General features: G+C 37.6%; 1 protein-coding gene across 4 annotated transcripts in view; it reads right to left on the reverse strand.

The window, feature by feature from the left end:
• Window positions 1-418: 418 nt before the first annotated feature.
• Window positions 419-18,605, reverse strand: part of PRRG1 (proline rich and Gla domain 1) — a 131,713-nt gene continuing 113,526 nt past the window's right edge. For all 4 annotated transcript variants that reach the window (XM_072615189.1, XM_072615188.1, XM_072615187.1 and 1 more), the window contains one exon: window positions 419-3,970. In XM_072615189.1, the coding sequence (XP_072471290.1) occupies window positions 3,446-3,970 (525 nt within the window). In that variant the 3' untranslated portion in view covers window positions 419-3,445. The remainder of the gene's footprint in view (window positions 3,971-18,605) is intronic.

Genomic DNA, 18,605 nt, shown 5'->3' on the forward strand with positions numbered 1-18,605 from the left:
AGTTTCCTGTAGTAACAAAGATTTTCATCCTCAGCTGCTGTTTCTCATCTGCTGAACAGAAGTCTTTACTTCTGTTAGGCAAACATAAGCCAGTCCTTAAAAATCTCCATTTTTTGCCATTCTCAGATCCTGACAAAGTACACCAAAGCAGACAAACGCAATCCTCTCCTTTGGAAAGCAGGGGTTTCAGTTTATATCATTCCAGGACCATGTGATGCCAGCTTCCAAAGAAAAGTGTTTTTCTCTTTCGATATTTTAAATTCCCACTTAGAATATGCCAGTATTACATTTCACCAGCTATTCTCAGATTTCTTTCAGAGGAAAATTTTGGAGATACATCCCAAGACTGAAAATTTAGAGATGTACTCTGCTAAAATTCAAAATTCCTAGAGGGAAAAAACATTGGAAGGAGACTATGTATACAGTATCATTTTTATTGGCTACTATAATATTATGATAGCTTTGAGACTTGGCATAAAGAGTGTCTTGGTTTTAAAAATAGCTTTATTTAGCATACCAAAAATCACAGAGACAAAGAAAAACCTCATCTATTATGAACATAAACAAAATGTTTAAATACCATAATTTAATGTAAACCAAATGTCTTCAAATATTAAATCTTGTAATCAAATACATGTTATTTATACAAAACCAAGTTAGAATGACCTCCACAGTATCAATCAGGTAACCAGTCTTGAAGTTATCATTCAGCTACTGAACAGAAAAACAATGGTGCCTCTGTCCACATGGGTCATCAGAAAGTCAGAAACCACGTTATCGTTTGCATATGATGCAACTCATTGTTACATTCAAAGAAGGCAAGGTTGCTTGTCTTAGAGGTCCACAAATACAGTCACAGCATGTGGGAGGCTTGTAAAACATCCAGGGCTAAGGCTGTAAATTCTACTTCAGTTATTTAATGCAAAAATGATTCAATTTAGTTAGTTTAAGAAAGGTAGTAAATATATTCTGCAAAAATAAACCTTTATTAAAAACCACTGAAGGCAAATGCGATATCAATCAGATTGGAAAGGCAGAAACATAAAAAATATATTGCTACATTGAATGAGCCCCTTGTCTTCTGCAAATGTTAAGAAATTGAGTCTATAAAACTGGATTTTCATTTCAGGATGAGGGTGCAAATACCAAATCCTTAATGAATTTTAAACAAAACAGGTGCATTTCCCCCATCTGGCCTCTTTCACAGACATTTCTGGCTCGTTGCCTTTTATCAGTCATGTGTAGGGTTTTCTCTGATCGACAGCCATAGTCACTGATATATTTAAGGATTGGTCCTTTATTTCAACAGGTCCAAATCCATTCTGTATTGCAGTTTGGATATTCATAAAAAGCAGCAGTAAAATTAAGCCCAGGAGCTTAAAATCAGAAATAGACGCAATTCAGGCCTGTATAGTTATGGTGTATCTGGCTCTTGTCCTTCAATTCCTTCTAGTTGCCGGTCCAACCCCAGCCCAGCACTGTCTACACTAATTATCTAAGAAGAGCTTTGGGCCTACTTCTACAGAATGTTTAAAAAAAAAAAACCCACAAAACTTTTGAAGTAAAAATTCCTAATGGTTAGTCTCTAAAAATATGCCAAAGACTGAGGGGTCACGAAATATAGATTAAGAACTGGAAAAGATCTCGGAGGCCATATTGTGCCATCCCTTCATTTTATAGAGAAGGCTGTCTACTGTATGTTTATAGCCAGCCATGTTCATGACACTCAAGAAAACAATGTCCTCAGTGTCAAGACTGTAGTCCATAACTGAGTTGCTTAGTAACTACTGAATTTAAAGTCACTTATAAAATTTTCCCCTGGGCCTTCGGACAGTTATTGCTGAGCAAGCAATCCAGGTGTCAACATAGTAACAAATGGCAGAAGATGTATGGAACCAAGGCGGAATGAAGTACACTGGTGATAGCAAGGTCAAGAGAAGTTTATTTTACCCTCTTGACTGTGTGAAAGCACTATGAATTAATGATTCACAATTCCCGGGCAATAGACTGTTGTGGCTGGAACCTTTCACTAATGCACAATCTACTTGGTTTAAAGCCATCACCCTTCTTGTCTACATGTATGCCAAATATGCATTTCTTTTATCCAGGAAACAATCCTCTTTGCCTCTGTGGAGACTGGCCTTCATGGTTTTGCGGAGGAAGTGTTTGAGAACATGGGAGTGGGGCTGCATGAAAACATTCACATGGACAGGGTGGATCAATTTCCTATCAGTGCAACACAAAATCTCACCCTTAATTGCAGGGACAGCATAGCTGCCAAGACAGAAAGTTGGCATTCCTTTCTAAAACATTCTGCCTGAGGGGCCGTAACATCAACTCCCTACTTTTGGGGAGTTATGCCTGTAGCTCCTCCCCCCAAAACATAACAACATGAAAAGAAAACAGTGACAATCAAAGACCTATACAAGGCTATAACTGGATTCCAATTTGCCTCTGGCACTACACAATCTTTCTCTATCAATAGAAGACCAATATAAAAATCACAGTGCTTTAATTCTTTTATATCAAAGTTAATGGGAAATTACCTCCCTATAATCCCGAGGCAATGACTTCAGACTAACCTATAACTGTAGCAAAATAATTTTCTTTCAGAGTTTTTAAATCTTACTTATATTCCTAAGAGAATGGGGAGGAGCCAAGTGAGAGGGGATAAAAGTTTGGGATGGTGTTAATGGACAATGGGGAAGTAAGGAGGGAATTAAGATCAAATTTGAGCAATATATCATGCTGTAATAGATCTTTATATTCACTTTACAAATTATCTCATGGCAAAAAGAAAAAAGAGCACAAAATGAATCAATATGACCAAAGTCATCTAGAAATGCATAAACACTGTTTGGTTCTTTACCAAATACATCACAAACCCTGAAATGATATTAATAACCAATTATCTTACTACTTAAAAGTTGTTAGCACTTTATCATTTATTGCTGTCTCTGTCAGAAGTGTCTAAATTCAGATTACCACATGCATTTTCCTTTTAAGGTAAATGGGAAGTTAGAGAGGAAAGTTAGTCCAACAAAATTTCCTATTTGCAAAATTCACCATCATGTTGCTGGCATTCTAATTTGCAAGTAGAGTTAAGTGCTACACTTTGCAGCTTCTGGTGAGTCTCCCTCCCTAGATGACTAAGATAGAAAGATTTTTGAAGCCAGTTGCATATATACTGTGTTGGCATTTATATGCACTCTGATATAAACATTGCTGTGGGTTCCTATCTCCCCACTAGCCAAAATGAGTACTGATAAAATCTGAAAGAAAAGAGACAAAAACAAAGAAGGAAAATGATATGGGAGGGGGGAAGTGGTATGCTTTGAAGGTCCAATAAATTATGTAAATGCATGATTATGCAGTGATAAAGTGCTACAAAATTCTCCCATTAGTAGTTTAAAAAGAACCAGAGAAATGAAGATTCTTTACTGCTTTACTTGATGGTGGTGACAACAGGTACCATAGCAATAGCATTGGCTGAGCTGGAGTTCATGATGTCATCATACTGGGGGGGTGGATCTAAATGAGGTTCTGTTTCACTCCTTCTCAGGTCTGTCTGACCAGTGGCTTCCTCGTAGGTAGGTGGTGGATCACAGTTAGAGAGACGTGTAGAGACAGAATCTGAGCGCCCACCTACATAACCCAGAAATCCTGGGGACAGCCCACCACTGTCAAATAGTTCTTCCTGTGGGGAATGAACAATGTTGAGGTGGGACGGGAGAGGGCCTCGACCGTCTATCATAGTGCTGTCACTGCTAGCTTCCAGAGCTCCCCGTCTCATGTACATGGTTTGTCTGCGAGTTTTCTTTTTTAGGAGATATCTCCACATTATGAATAAGATGAGAAGGATAACGAAAAGGCCAATGATTAATGGAAATGCAAGGTAAAATGGATACCAGTTACTTCCTCTGCTACTTTCTCCCTGATGGTCCTTTGTGTAGGTGTCCCAGAATTCCTTCTAAAAACAGTAAGACAGAATAAATCAGAAACTGAAATGCTTAAAAGAGGACAAACAGAAAAAATGAACATTCGATAACCACAATGAAAAAAGGTAAACCCAGGTTAGGGGATTCAAATGACCCACACTACTTTTTCTTTCTTTCTGGAGGAAGCGGGGGAAAGAAGGGCAAACACCTTGCTGCCTGCCCCTTAATCCACTGTGCTCTCCCCCCACACCCCCAAAGTCCCTTGTAATCAAACTCTCAGCTGACTAGACCTGGGTTCTTCAACATTTTCATGTTTGTACTGTATGTAGCTAGGGGATTTTTTTTAAAAATAAAGGTAATAATGTGATTACAAAATTGAACTCCAGAAAAAACATTCTATTTCTTCCTCCTATAACATCATCAAGTCTCTGCTTCAAAATAATTGATTAATTTGATCCTAACTCAGGTCCAAAGAGCAGCCCAGCCCTGTGGCCAGGACTATTGATTTGTTTGTACCATCTTTAAAATTTTAAGCTTAAAATTTAGCTCTTCCTCCTCCCAAAGTTAATTACACTTATGTAGCTGCAGGAGCTACAGGTAATGAATTCTATTATGGAGACTTGGCTTTAATAACAAGAAAGACTTAGAATGAACAGTGTAAAATTAAAGGAGAAAGTGAAAGTCACAGAAGGAATAGTAAAATGAGAGTTTCTTCCCTTCTTCTGTTTGGTAAAGAGAAGAGAATACGGGACAGAGTTTAGAGTAAGAAGACCTGGGTTTGAGTACCTAGCTCCATCACTGCCTAGCCACCTTAGCCTTGCCATTCACTTCTGTAGTCTGTTTCTTCCTCTATAAAATGAGCAAATTTCCAAGGCTGCCGTAGAAATAATACTTGGGGATTCTCGGTTGGACCAGATGCTATCCAAGGTTTCTTTGAGTTCTAGTATTTTATGATGCTAAGAAACATTCATAAATTTACTGCTGCTATTACGTATATTTCAAATACGTAGATGATGGTGAAGTACACGTAGAAATGTGAACAGCCCCAACCAGATGATTGATATGGAAATGAGAAGCAGCAAAAGTACAGCACAATGTTAACTCTTTGCATTTTATGATTACTAATGGAGAAAACTTAACCAATTAATAATTCACTTCTTCTCTTAATTATAAAATCAGCCCCAGGCGATATTTTACACAATTCTCTTGCCTTCATTTTTTAAACAAGGTATTCCTAAAGATGTGTATAATTTTTTAAAAAAATGTACAGAGAAGTTTCTACTTATGAGAACACAACTGTGAGTCCTTAGGGGGGAAAAAACTTTTTGTAAAGTGAATAATTACTCCTAAGAGTCATCAGCATTGTAAATCCACATTTTTACATGATTTGCCAAAAATGGTGACAAAATCTGTAACAAAATTTAGTGGTACATATGGAAATTTGAGATTATTTAACATTTTATACACATAGACCAGAAATGATCACTGTAGAAAAATTAAGAGCAGATTCTTAAACACCTTTGGGTTTTCTTTTTCTTCAATAATAAAAAGACTGGATAAAAGACCAGAACACTGGGTCTTTTTAAGCATCTCTAAAACTAGCACATATAACATCAACATAATTTCCACAAAGTTTAATAGATATTAAACATAAAAGCATGGCAAACATAAAGCTTAATAGAAAACAAGGAATAATCTTTTGGACAACATATGAATGGCCAAGTATTTCAGCCAAGTGTGGTCCGTAATGGACTCTCAGTGACATACTCTAATCGAATCTGCTGCTCAAGAACCAAACTATCTAAGTCCAGAGAGACTTATTAATCAGTATGGGGTTCACCCTTAGGTGATAAAATTTTTCAGCCACAGCAAACTCATGGTGTGAATTATTGTAGAATTACAGGGTAATCAGGAGCATCCCAGTGGCTGTCTAGTGCAATTCCTTCATTTTACGGATAAGGAAACTGAGATCCAGGGAGTTTTAATGACTAGCCTGAGGTCACACACGTAGTATGCATCAGAAGGAGGATTTGAACAGGTCCTCTGACTCCAGAGTCAGTCACAGATGAAATTATGTACCATAGAAGTGATGATGTAACTTCCTGACAGTATATATACTAAATTATATTAAATTTAATAAAAAAAAGATTTCATGTTAATTTCTATTTTCAAATAGTTCATTCTCCACTCTTTGCCTGGAGATAGTAAGCTACCTTAGGAATTGTATGTGGCTAATTTTAAACACTGGATCAAATATCAGTCGGTGTTTTTTTTTTCCAGTCACCTACAAAAGTCCCAGGCCACCATTTCTTTCCTTCATCCACCTGTACCCTCAGAATAGGAACTAATATTAGTTAGACTAATTGCTGAATTACAAAATTATCTGATGCATACCACAACTAAATACAAATAGCACTTTGGATGCTGTCTATTTTTTAATTATCCAAAGAATGTCTTCCTTTCTGTTGTTATAAGACATATATCTTATATGTGTGTGATATATATATCTATATAGATATAGATATAGATATTCTGTTGTTTCTGCTATTATAATTTAAGAATCAATTTTGCAATATGAAAAAGAACTGCCCTCCTTGAGGTTCCTCACACCAAACACTCCATCTGTTGGCTATTCTCCTGATGCCTGGAATTCTCTCCTCCATTTCTGCCTCCTGCCTTCCTTCAAGTCCCAGTTGAAATCCTATCATCTATGGAGAAGCCCCTTCCTTATAACTCTTACTGCTAACCCTTTTCCTTTATCATCCTCTATTTATCCTGTATGAATTTATTTGTCTATAATCTGTATGTTGTTTCCCCTCTTAGATCATGAGCTCCTTCAGGCTAGGGTCTGTCTTTTGCCTTTCTTTGTATACCTATTACTTTCCACAGCGTCTGGCACATAGTAGGCACTTAATAAATGTTTTTTGAGTGTTTTATAGGAATGGATATGTAGACCCCGTGTAAGATTGCGTGTCATCTTGGGGAAGGAGGGGGGAGGAAGGGCAAGAAATTTTGGAATTTATGGAAGTGATCATTAAAAAGTGAAAACAAATAAATTGATAAGTTTGAAAAAAAATAAATGTTTTTTGACTTCATTGAGAACATCAGCTGGGTTACCAAGGCAGAGTGGCATTCTGTCATTAATGAAATAAGAGTCTGAAGCTTTAAGATCCAAATAATGCAGGGCACAATCTCTCTGAGACTGTCTTTCCTTGTCTGTAAGATGGAAATTACAATATGTTCACCATCTACCTCAAAGGATTTCTTTGTGGTTCAGTTCTTTCAGACTCTTTGTGACCCCACTTGGGGTTTTCTTGACAAAGATACTGGAGTGGTTTGCCATTTGCTTTTCTTCAGCTCATTTTACAGATGAGGAAACTGAAGTAAACAGACTTGGCCAGATTCACACAGCTAGTAAGTATCTGAGGCCACATTTGAACTCTGGTCTTCCTGACTTCAGGTGCAGCACTCTAGCTGCCCTGGTTTCTGGGAATATCAAAATAAGTGCAAGTGCTCTTTGACTATAAAGCAAATGTAAATGGCTACTATTAATATGTGAATTTATATAATCCATGTTACTTCTGCTTATTCCTGGTACTGATTGGAAAGTCAGAGTTCTGCAGGCAAACATCACCAGTTTCAACAAATTAAATTTTAAAAAAATACTCTGGCTGCTAAAATGATAATATGAAAAGCTCTAGAGGCATCCAAATGTCTCAAATATAGTCCAGAAAATTATTTTTAAAAAGGTAACAGAATGAATAATGAAAAAGAAATCCAAAAAGAAAAAACCCAAACAAACAGTAAAAACTTCTCTATCTGGGCCAGAACTGTACAAAAAAGACAACCAAAGGCCTATGGGTATGAAAGAGGAATGTGCAGGGAAGCCAGCACAAATCTGTTAATGCTGAGATCAGGGACATTCCAGGAATCACAGAAGTCCTCAGAATTCTGACCAGGAAAGCTCTAGGTATAAGATAACTAGGGTTCTGATGGAGGGGCCTGAAGTCTGTTTTCTGAGAGAAGACAAGCCAGAGGGAGGAGCACAAGAAATGAGAGAAAGGAGCTAACAGGGCCAGATCATTCCATTCGAGAATATGTATGAGAGAAGGTTGAAACTGGCCCTTATGTTCTAAGCTATTTATTCTCCTAGTGGTATTTTTTTTTTCTCCAGAGCTTTTATGTCATGAAAAATTTCATTTTTCATCTCTTCCTTCAGCTCTTCCAGGTACTCGGGTAGTTCTTACATCTGAGTCTCTCTCTTTTTTTCCCTCAAGCTTTGAGAATCACCGTAGAGTAACTTTCTTTTGGGTTTACCATTTGCGCTTATAAAGATGAACTGTGATAAAATACATAAAAATCATACTTCTAAGCACAAATCAGAACTTTCCCATAAAGATTAAAGGAGATGTAGAAAGAAAGAAATTGTAAGAACCAGTGCCTGGGTTCTGAGAGTGAGAGGGATCTGCTTCAGCTAGAGATTAACAGTGCTGATCACATCCTTTATCTTTCTAAAGAGGGGAATGAGTGGTAAAGAGAAGAAAAAGCATAAGAGGATGCAATGGAAGGAAATCAAAAATTAGTATTCCTGAAATGCCTTTTGATTAGGATAGAGGCATGACAGATTACAAAGGAGACCACTTTTATGCCAGCAAATGCTTAGAAAGAGCATCAGATTGAGTAGTGGCCAAGGAGTCCAAAAACAAACACCAGTAAGGTCTTTCCTCAAACCTAGGGCTACACAAAGAGATAGGAGAAATCTATGAGCACTAGTAGAAGGGGCCTGTCAGTGTAGTTAAGTGGACAGGAAACCCATGGGAGCTTTGCAAACAAGGCTCCCACAGCAGTACTCTGACTAGGGAAGCCCCAGAGGGAAGAGACCAGCTGGCATCCTGATCATGGAATGCCAAAGGGCAGAGATCACACAGGGCCGATATAAGAGAAAATCACCCACTAAGAGATGACAGATGACGATGAAGCCTGGCAATGCTCTGAGAATAGATATACTAAAGGAAATGTAAAACAAAGGTGGAAACCCAGGAAAAAGTGAGATTAGGACCTTGACCAACCTACTCAAGTGTAGGAGATGTGGAAGAGTTCTGCCCTGTGGCCTCAGACACCTGATACTCACTAGCTGTGTGACCCTGGGCAAGTCACTTAACCCCAACTGCCTCAATGAAAAGAAAAAAAGGAGGTCTCTCCTGGCACAAGGTTACAGATCAAAATTTGAGGCTAGAGATATGACTAAATAAGAAAAGATAACCAAAAGCTATGAAGGAATGTTATGGGACAAAAATCACCCAAAAGGAAAATCTGGAAGAAGATGGTAGAGTCTCAGAGGAGGAGAAAACGGCTTGAACGCAGGGTCTGCAAGAATACGTAGAAGATATGTAGCATGAGATAAATACAATTATAAATGAAATCAGTTCTGTAAGAAGGATTCTGAAGAGTTAGTAGCTTAGAACAGAAAGTCATAAAGCTTACTAAAGAAACAGACTCCCTGAAAACTAGATAAAACAGAAATCAATAATTCCATGAGATAAAAAGAAATACTAGGGAGGAAACTGAAAGTTTAAAAAAATGTAAAGTACCTATTTTTAAAAACAACTCACATGGGAAATGGAGAGAAAAATCTCCAGAAAACCATGATTCTCCTCTCCTCTCTCAAAAGCCTGGATATTCTATTTCATGAAGTCAGAAATGAAACCTAACCACATCTAGTAGAATCAGGTGGCAAAGTGAAAAAAGAATCCAAAAATCTTCTGAAATAAACTTCAAAATGAAAAGCCTTAGGAATATCATAGCCAAAATACAAAGCTGATTGCTCAGAGAAAAAAAAAATAGAAAAAAGCAGCCAGAAAGAATTTAAGGACAAAGGAAGAACCACGCTGGGTCACACAAGACTTAACAGCTATGAAGAAAGATCTTATAATATGATATTCCAAAAGGCAAATGAAAAGGTCTTGCAACTAGTAACTTATTCTAAGAAACTGAGTATAATCCTACAGATATGAAAAAAATTTACAGTATAATTCAAATTACACAGTACATAGTATTGACTCTAGAGTCATAGGAACCAAGTTTAAATCTTTCTTGTGATACTACCTGTGTGATTTTGGGCAACTTATAGGCCTCAGTTTCCTCATCTGTGAAATGATGGAAGTGGACTAGATGGGATGTAAGGTCTCTTCTAGTTCTAGATCTATGATCCTATAATAAACAGTATTCAAGCATTCTTGATGAAGATACCAAAATTGAGTAGAAATATGGAAATAGAAACAAAAGCAGTTAAAAGAAAAAGAAAGATAGATATATATTTCAGCAAATGGAAGGGGCTATGCCATGATCAAGAAATTATCTTCTAATTGGGGAGAAGAATGTAATTTCCCTTCAGAACCTTAATGTCCTCAAAGGTAACACAGAAAATTAAATAAGACAAATAGAGCAGGGTGGAGTTGGGGACTAGGAGTGAGATATGTCTATTTTCATGTTCTTAAGTGATTAAAAAAAAGAAGGAAGGAAAAATGAATATACTAGAGAAGAAAGCAAAAATGGGGAAGAAACACTATTTCAAGATCTATCTATACATATATATATATATAGTATTCACAGATATATAGATATATACGCTATATATATAGTAAACACATATACTATATGGCATTATACTTGAGAATGATTATGAAATGTTGATGAGGACCAAGAAAATTTATTGAACAACTGCGGAGTTCAGCAGACATTGGAATCAATATTAAACATTAGACAAAATCCATGTCTTTAAAGAGCTTGAACAGAAGGGCATCATATATTGATGGTAAAAGAGAAAATAGAATATTTTTATAGATATGAGTCACCAGTAATGGAAGAAAAGAAAAAGGTCTTCGTGCAACCTCAATGTCTTCTCTATATCCCCATTCATATAACACATAAGCATGAAGCACCTACTACATGAAAGTCACCAGGCTAGGAGCACTGACATAGTCTCATTTCACAGTCTTCAGTCTTACGTAAATTTCTATCTCTTTAGCTCATGTACTCCCATACTCTTTTCCTACCCACTCCAATCCTACTACTCAAAGAAAAATTCATGTTTTTTTCTTAAAAGATAAAGTTCTAAAGAAAATTACTCTAATGTATTAGTTCTGAATTTATCTACCCTTTTCCTAGAAAACTCAGTCTTCATATCATTTAATTATAATGAATACTCAGGAGAAAAAGTCAGTTGGCTCATTTCACAGGAGATTACAATATCTTTAATTAAGGTTAACAAACCTCAGAGCTTTAGTCATCCTTATTTATCTATGTGAACAAAAAAGTATGTGGTGACAGACTAATTTCTTTAGAAAATAGACTCTTCTCTACGCTAGACTGCAGATCAAATTAAAGCTTACTTAAATTTAAAGAATAAATTATATTTTATTTATATGAACAAATAAGGACAGTTCATACAAGCAATTTATTTTGTTGCCCGTATGGTAGAGAAAAAGTATCAATATGAGAAAAGTTCACATCCATGAATGTGACATTCAAAGTATGACAGAACAACATTTTGAAAGGATGAAAATAACCAGCCAAAATCTGCTAGTGTAACTTTTGAGTGTGTAATTAAATACTTCTATAAGTAATTTAGCAACATTTTACAGCACTCTGATATATATATATGCATACATATAAATGTATACATATATAATATTTATTTAAAAGTGAGAAGACTCATTAAAATTCTCAGGTTTTAGATAAAGCTAAAATTATATTATGATAAAACCAAATTCATTTGAAGCCATGAGAGGCTGACAACCACTTATTTTAGAAGGAAATTTTCTTCATGAAGGAGGCTTCATGTGAGGCTTTCCAGAACCAAATGAAATACTTGTCACAAGTCTTGTTACTTGTTACAATATCAAAATATTTTGCCTAGTTCTCTGTTACAAGTAGTGGTTCCCTGTGGAGCAGTGCAGGGAATAATGGGGGTATGTTTGGAAATGAAGAACATGTAACAAACAAAATATATAAATAAATCCTAAAGAGAAAAAGAAAGTGGAGAAGGATGGGGAAAAGAAGAAAGTCTATCAAGAATGGTGATGAGGATTTTAGTTTTTCTATTTTGTATTCTCTGCCTCCAACCTAAGAAGAGGAAATAAAATATCACTGGGAAAATGAATCAAGATCAGAAGGACTCGTAGGTCCATAATTTTGAAAATCACAGCTGTGCATTTTGCCCTAACATTCCAACAAGTAAGTCTCATCACAACTGCATAAGTTCAGGATCTAGTTAGCAAATGGGATGGATTTTTCAGTGATTCTTTCACACTGAGAATTGACAATGAAAGTTTTCTGCTGCAGAGCCAATATCAGACTTTTCTTTTCCTTCCTGAACTGCATGAAAGATCCTGGGAAAGGATCATTCTACCTTCAATGGTAACTACTTATGAGGGCCTTGGGCAAAATACTTTAACCTCTCTGGGCCTCAGTTTTCTCCTCTGCAAAATGAGGAGGTTGAATCTGATGACTCTTGGTGAACATAGGCAAAACAGGTAGCTTCCTAGGAAGCCTGATTTGAGAGAGGCCAGGAAGCCTCCTGCTACTTGGCAATCTCCCTCCCTCCTATTTGCCCCAGTGCCTGAAATCCACAATTCATTCCTCTTGTTTAAATACTGCCCTCTCCTTAAAATTGTCTTTTACTGTGATTATCAAATGAAGTTATTACTATGGCAGCATGACTTAATCAGATCAATGTTCTCTTTCATAAAAGGTGCCAGGAAAGCATGAGAGTCTTAAGAAAGGAAGGAAAATGGTAAGAAAAAGGACGATCCATGAGGCAAGTTAATAACAAAAAATTAAAATTTCTAATAGGAAAACTTCTCAACTGCTTAGGATTGATCCCAGCCATAATTTTAAAGAGGTAAAAAGTTAAAATGGAAGGGCGTAACTCATGACGTTAATATTTAGTGATACTGTACACTATTATGGGAACTGGGCTTCCTTTACTGAGCATTGTAATTATCAACTGATTTAATTCACTTTACATCTAAATATCATCTTGGGACTTCAGAATACGAAGTCCTTGAAAGCAACAAGATTATAATCCTGTAAGAAGCTTCTACAGTTCAATCAGTCCATCAGCAGACACAGGCACAGGATTTCCCCAGCGCTCTGTTTTCTTTTCTTCTCCCCATATTCCTAGTTCAGTTTGCTTAGATAAATCCCCTTCTGTCTTACAAATACTCTTACCACCTAACTGAATACGTTGAGTGGCTATAAATCATTAACAATATTGCAGAATGCCACAAAGGAAATTCCATTCTACTAGATGAACCTTTCCTAGCTTAGACCCAGAGGATCATGGAATCCCTTAGGCAGGACATGGCCATCAGGAGTGAGAGTTTTATTATTTCATCAGTCCCTCCAATCCAATCCAATCCTCCAAACCAAATATATCAAGGGGAGCTTTAACGTGATTTCAGCATTCTTCAGGCTGGCCCAGTGGTTTAAGTTTGGGAATGGAATGAAATGGGACTCTTGTAATTCATATATCAGTTAATAATAATAAAAAAACCCTTGTTTCCACAACATGAAAAAGATATTATTCATTTAATACGCAGCATTGATTTAGTTCAGTCCAGTTCCTTTGCCTCTGTGTGGGCCATGTTAGTACACCAACCAAAAATCATGCACCAATTCTGAGGAAGGAGGTCCTGATTACTTTTACTTTTGCACCAGTTTTGCAGTTCGTCTGTTACGAAGCTCTGTCTGTGAATTGAACCTTAGTCTCCTCGGGCCCATTAAGTCTTAAGGCCAGTTCCAGTTGCCTTCTAAGCCCACATGATCCTAGCCTTCATGGGAAAGATATTGTTCCTATAATACACTATGCCTTGTGTGTTCAAGTTCATAGAAGTCTTCTAGTGAGTCTTTCAAAAGCTAAGAAGAAATTAGTAAAAAAAAAAAAAAAAACTAAGAGAAAAGATGGCACCCTACTGAACAAGAGACAAAATGGGAAGAACAAAGACCCTAAAAACCTCCCTTCAGGTGCCTCCCATGTTCAGAAGAGCAAGTAAGTCTCCTGTTGCAAAGCTGGGACAACAGAAACATTGAATTTTTTGCCACCCTTTCAGAGGCTACTGCTAAGGGATTGTCTCTCTTTTCCCAAGAGGCTTGGCATATAGTTTCAGTTGCTTCCTATAATCACAAAGCAAAGCTCTACCCCACAGGTTCTCCAGGTCACTCCTGGAAAGCCACTGTCTAATGACCACCAGGTACTAAGAGTCTTACCACTTGATACAATGAGCCTATCTCAGCTGTTGTCTGTACCGGGGTCTATAGTGCTAGGTACCAAATGTTGTAGCCAGGTTGGCATGGAAGTGCAGAAATGGAATAAATGAAAGCCTATTAGACCATCTAATAGTCAAGAAGAGAAATTTATCTAGTCATAAGATGGAAGGATACAGCATTGATTCCGTAGGGTGCTGCTTCTTTGCCAGGGGTGGGGAACCTACAACCTTGAGGCCACCTGTGGCTTTCTAGGTCCTTGCATGTGGCCTTTGAACTGAGTCCAAGATCTACAGAACAAATCCTTTTATAAAGGGGATTTGGTCTGTAAAGTTTGGATTTAGTCAAAGGACCACACTTGAGGCCCTACAGGGCCACAGATGAGCTGGAGGCTGAAGGTTCCCCGCCCCTGTGATCTTGACTATACTGGCCTGGTCAGTATCAGTGAGAAGTGTCTATCATAAATAGATCCTTACTACTTGTTTCACTGGCTTTTGTACTTGTGTCTCTAGTAAACTACATCAGAAGTTCAACCTTTAGTCTCTTGATCCAATTAAGGCTTGACAAGGATTTCAGGGAAAAACAAAACTAGACTCGTCTGCATGGTAATATTTCTACAAAACTCCAACAAGCAGGTCCTGTGCCTCAAATTTTTCGTGCTGTTTCAGATTTGGGGTTGACAGTGGTATGGGAAAACTTACAGTAATGACTTAACGAGAGAAGACTTGAAGCATATATCAAGTTAGTGCAGCCACTCACCCTGGAATATCCCTCCACAAAGCCATCCTCACTTTTCCCATTGGTGAGCATCACCTGGCGCCTCCACTTTGTGAAGGGGCCCAAGGCGGCCTGCCCTCCAGGTCTGTTCCAGACTTTCTAGACTTCAAAACCACATCTGCATCACCCCCTGCTTTTGAGCTCCCGTTAGAAGAAAAGACACTTTAATGGTATTTTTGATGTTCGTATTTGTACATCTACTCAATGCTTGGAACAGGGTCAAAGTTTAACAAATTCTTGTTTCTCTCCCTCTCTCCCTCCCTCCCTTCCTTTCTTTCTTCCTTTCATTTTTCCTTCCTTCCTCTCTCCCTCCCTAACCACATTTAACCATGCAACTATTGTGTGGCACGGAAAGATCAATACAAAGAAAATCGGTACATAATAATTCTAATATCATGGGCCTCTGCTGACATCTAGGAGATTGGATGGGATGATCTCCAATTTAGTATGGTGCCTGGAATACAGAAGGAGCTTAATATTTCCTATCCCTTTCCTTCCTCCTTTTAAAGCTCTAAAGCATCTATGAATATATATATCTGAGTAGACCAAGTCTATACTTTCAAAATAGAAATTACATTAGAAAGTAGTGTTTAGACCAACAATTCTTAACCTTTTTTGGTGTCCATGGACCCCTTTGGCACTCTAGTGAAGTCTACAGACCCCTCCTCAGTATGATGTATTTCACTGTGTAAAATACATAGGATTGCCAAGAAGATCAATTACTATGTTGAAATACACTTATCAAAATGTTTTAAAAACATGTTCGTGGACAGCAAGTTAAGAATCCCTGCTTTATACTATTCCACAGTGAACAGGGCTTAGTAACTGATATATAATATAAAATTCAGAAAAAAAGACAGGTCATTTTTAAAACTTTAACAGAATATCAGAAGTTCCAAAATGCTATAACAATTAAACATCGTAGGAATATACTGACTGGTGCCATAACAACGGTTAGGATTCGCCTCTCAGCAAAGTACTTTTTGTTTTCTTTGTATGTACACTTCATTTACTTGTCTATGAACACAATATAATTACCTCACTCGATCTTCAGATTCTTATCACCAACTGCTAACTAGACATTCAAATTGGATATCCCAGAGAAAACCTGATGCTCAACATACCTAAAACCGAACTCATTACCTAGCTCCCCTCCTTTCTCCAAATCCTCTCTCCTTCCAAACTTCCCCATTTCTGTCAAAGATGTCCAATCCTTCCAGTGTTCAAAGTTCATAACCTCAGCATTATCCACAACTGCTCACTACATGTCATCCTACATATCCATTAACTGTCAAATCGGACTGTTTCTGTCTCCATAACATCTCTTGAATATGACCCCTTCTCTATACTCACAGCTACCACATTAGTTCAAGCCTTAATCACCCCTCTCTCAGATTATTGTCATAGTCTCCTAATTGGTCTCTCTGACCCAAGTCTCTCTCTATGGTATTTCATCCTACACATTGCAACTAAGATGCCTCTCCCTTATTCAATAAACTCCAGCGCTTCCTGATGGTTTCTAGAATCAAAAATAAACTCTATCTAGTTCAATTTGTTACTGAGTAGCAAAGAGTCAGTTTAAAACAATGAAATTCAATTTGATAAGCATTTGCTAATTAATTACTACGTGAGATGTTTCTCACATAGTAGACATATTATCTACTACAAGACAAGAGTATATAAGAATAGACTCTCACAGAGTTCAAGTTCGATCTCTTATACATACTGGCTATGTGATCTTGGACAAGTGACCTGATCTCTCAATACTCTGAGGAAATTCTAGGATTTTAGGTTCTGGAGCAAGCACTGAACTGGATTGGCAATGGGAATGTCTCCATTGAGAAACCACAGTTCCAGTCCCCTCCCTCTCCCCATCTCCCCCAAATGCTTCTTCAGACCTTTCCCATAGTGCTGAAGATGAAAATAGTCCCCTCCCTCAAGGCATTCAGCTTAGGGGAGGTAGGGTGGAGAACATGTATATAGTAAGTACAAAATATATATACAAATTATTTAGTGGGGAAAACACTAAAAAGTGAGCACCGAGGTGGTACAGTGTATGGATAACCTAGCCTAGAGTCAGGAGGACTCATCTTTCCATACTCAAATCTGGCCTCAGATACTCACTAACTATGTGACCCCAGGCAAGTCATTTACCCCATTTGCCTCAGTTTTCTCTTCTGTAAAGTAAGCTGTAAAATGAAGTGGTAAATCGCTCCAGTATCTTTGCCAAGAAAACCCTAAATGACATCATGAAGAGTTAGACTTGACGAAACAGCAACACTAAAAAATGGAAGCCAATTAGGAAAGGCCACTTGAAGGGGAAGGCACTTGAGGTGGGCTTTGAAAGGAATTATTGGTTCCAACAAGGGGAGAGAAATAGGGAGAACAATTCAGATGTGAGAAACAACTTGGACAAAGGAAGAGAGGTGGGAGATGCCAACTAGGCCAGTTTGTCTAGGATGTAGATTATCTGAAAGGTCATCCATGTAAGTAGTGGAGAGGGTCATGGAGATATCAAGAGGTCAAGCACAAAGATGAGGAGGCAGTGAAGCATTAAGTGAAGTGTTAAAATGTAGTTTCTTTGTCCATGACTGCAAATCTACCAATTGAGTTGATTTATTCCTTACCAATATCCAAAAAGTTTATGCCAACGTACCCTGGAAGTAGGTTAAAAAGTACAAGATGGAGGTGGTGGAGGGTTGGGGGAAGAGTTCAGCATTACTGGCAATACCTGTCATGTCTATATATTATTAGATAATTAGAGGTAGTTAGGTGGCACAATAGATAGAGCAAAGAGCTTGGGGTTAAGAAGACCTGCGTTCAAATCTATCCTCAGACATTTTTAGCTGTGTGACCCTGGGCAAGTCATTTCACCTCTGAATGCCTCAAGTTTTTCAGCTATAACATGGGGATAATAGTACCTGCCTCCCAGGGTTGTTGTGAAGATCACATGAGATAATATTTGTAAAGCACTTAACACAATGTCTGGCATACAGGAGGTGCTTAATAAATACTTGTTTTCTTTCCTTCCATAAAACTTAAAGATCACTCACTCCAAGCCTTACTTTACAGACAAGAAAAGTAAAGCTCAGAAAGATGAATTAAGTGATTTACCCAAGGCCACATAATTAATAAATAGCAGTCAGGGCAAGAACAGGTGTCCTGGATTTTAAGTCAATGCACTCTCCACTGCATCATCTGTCCCTGGCTAGCAGAATTCGTCTGCCTGGATGAACTGCTATTTTCCAACATGGTACTAAAGTAGCATGTGATCAAGTCATCTTTCAACTAAGACAATAAACATTTGCTGAACACCTAGAGTCATTAAAATCCCATAGTACATTCCCCCCACTTCCCTGCCAAGTAGGCAAGCTGTTCTAGTATCCTGCCCAAGTCCCAATTATATCTTGTCCACATAAAATTCCCCTATCAGATCTAACTGATCATTCACGTTGTTCTTCACTTCTTAATTATGACAGAATTGTTATTTCCGGCTTGACACATGACACATCCAAATGAGCAAGATAGGGAAGAGGTGGGTAAAAATATCCACATAAATAAACAAGCAAAGTTAAAAAAGTAAGACCAGAAAGTATGCAGTGTAGTCTTGTAGCTAGATTTTCA

The sequence above is a fragment of the Notamacropus eugenii genome, chromosome 5, assembly GCF_028372415.1.
Source record: "Notamacropus eugenii isolate mMacEug1 chromosome 5, mMacEug1.pri_v2, whole genome shotgun sequence".
NCBI lineage: Eukaryota > Metazoa > Chordata > Mammalia > Diprotodontia > Macropodidae > Notamacropus > Notamacropus eugenii.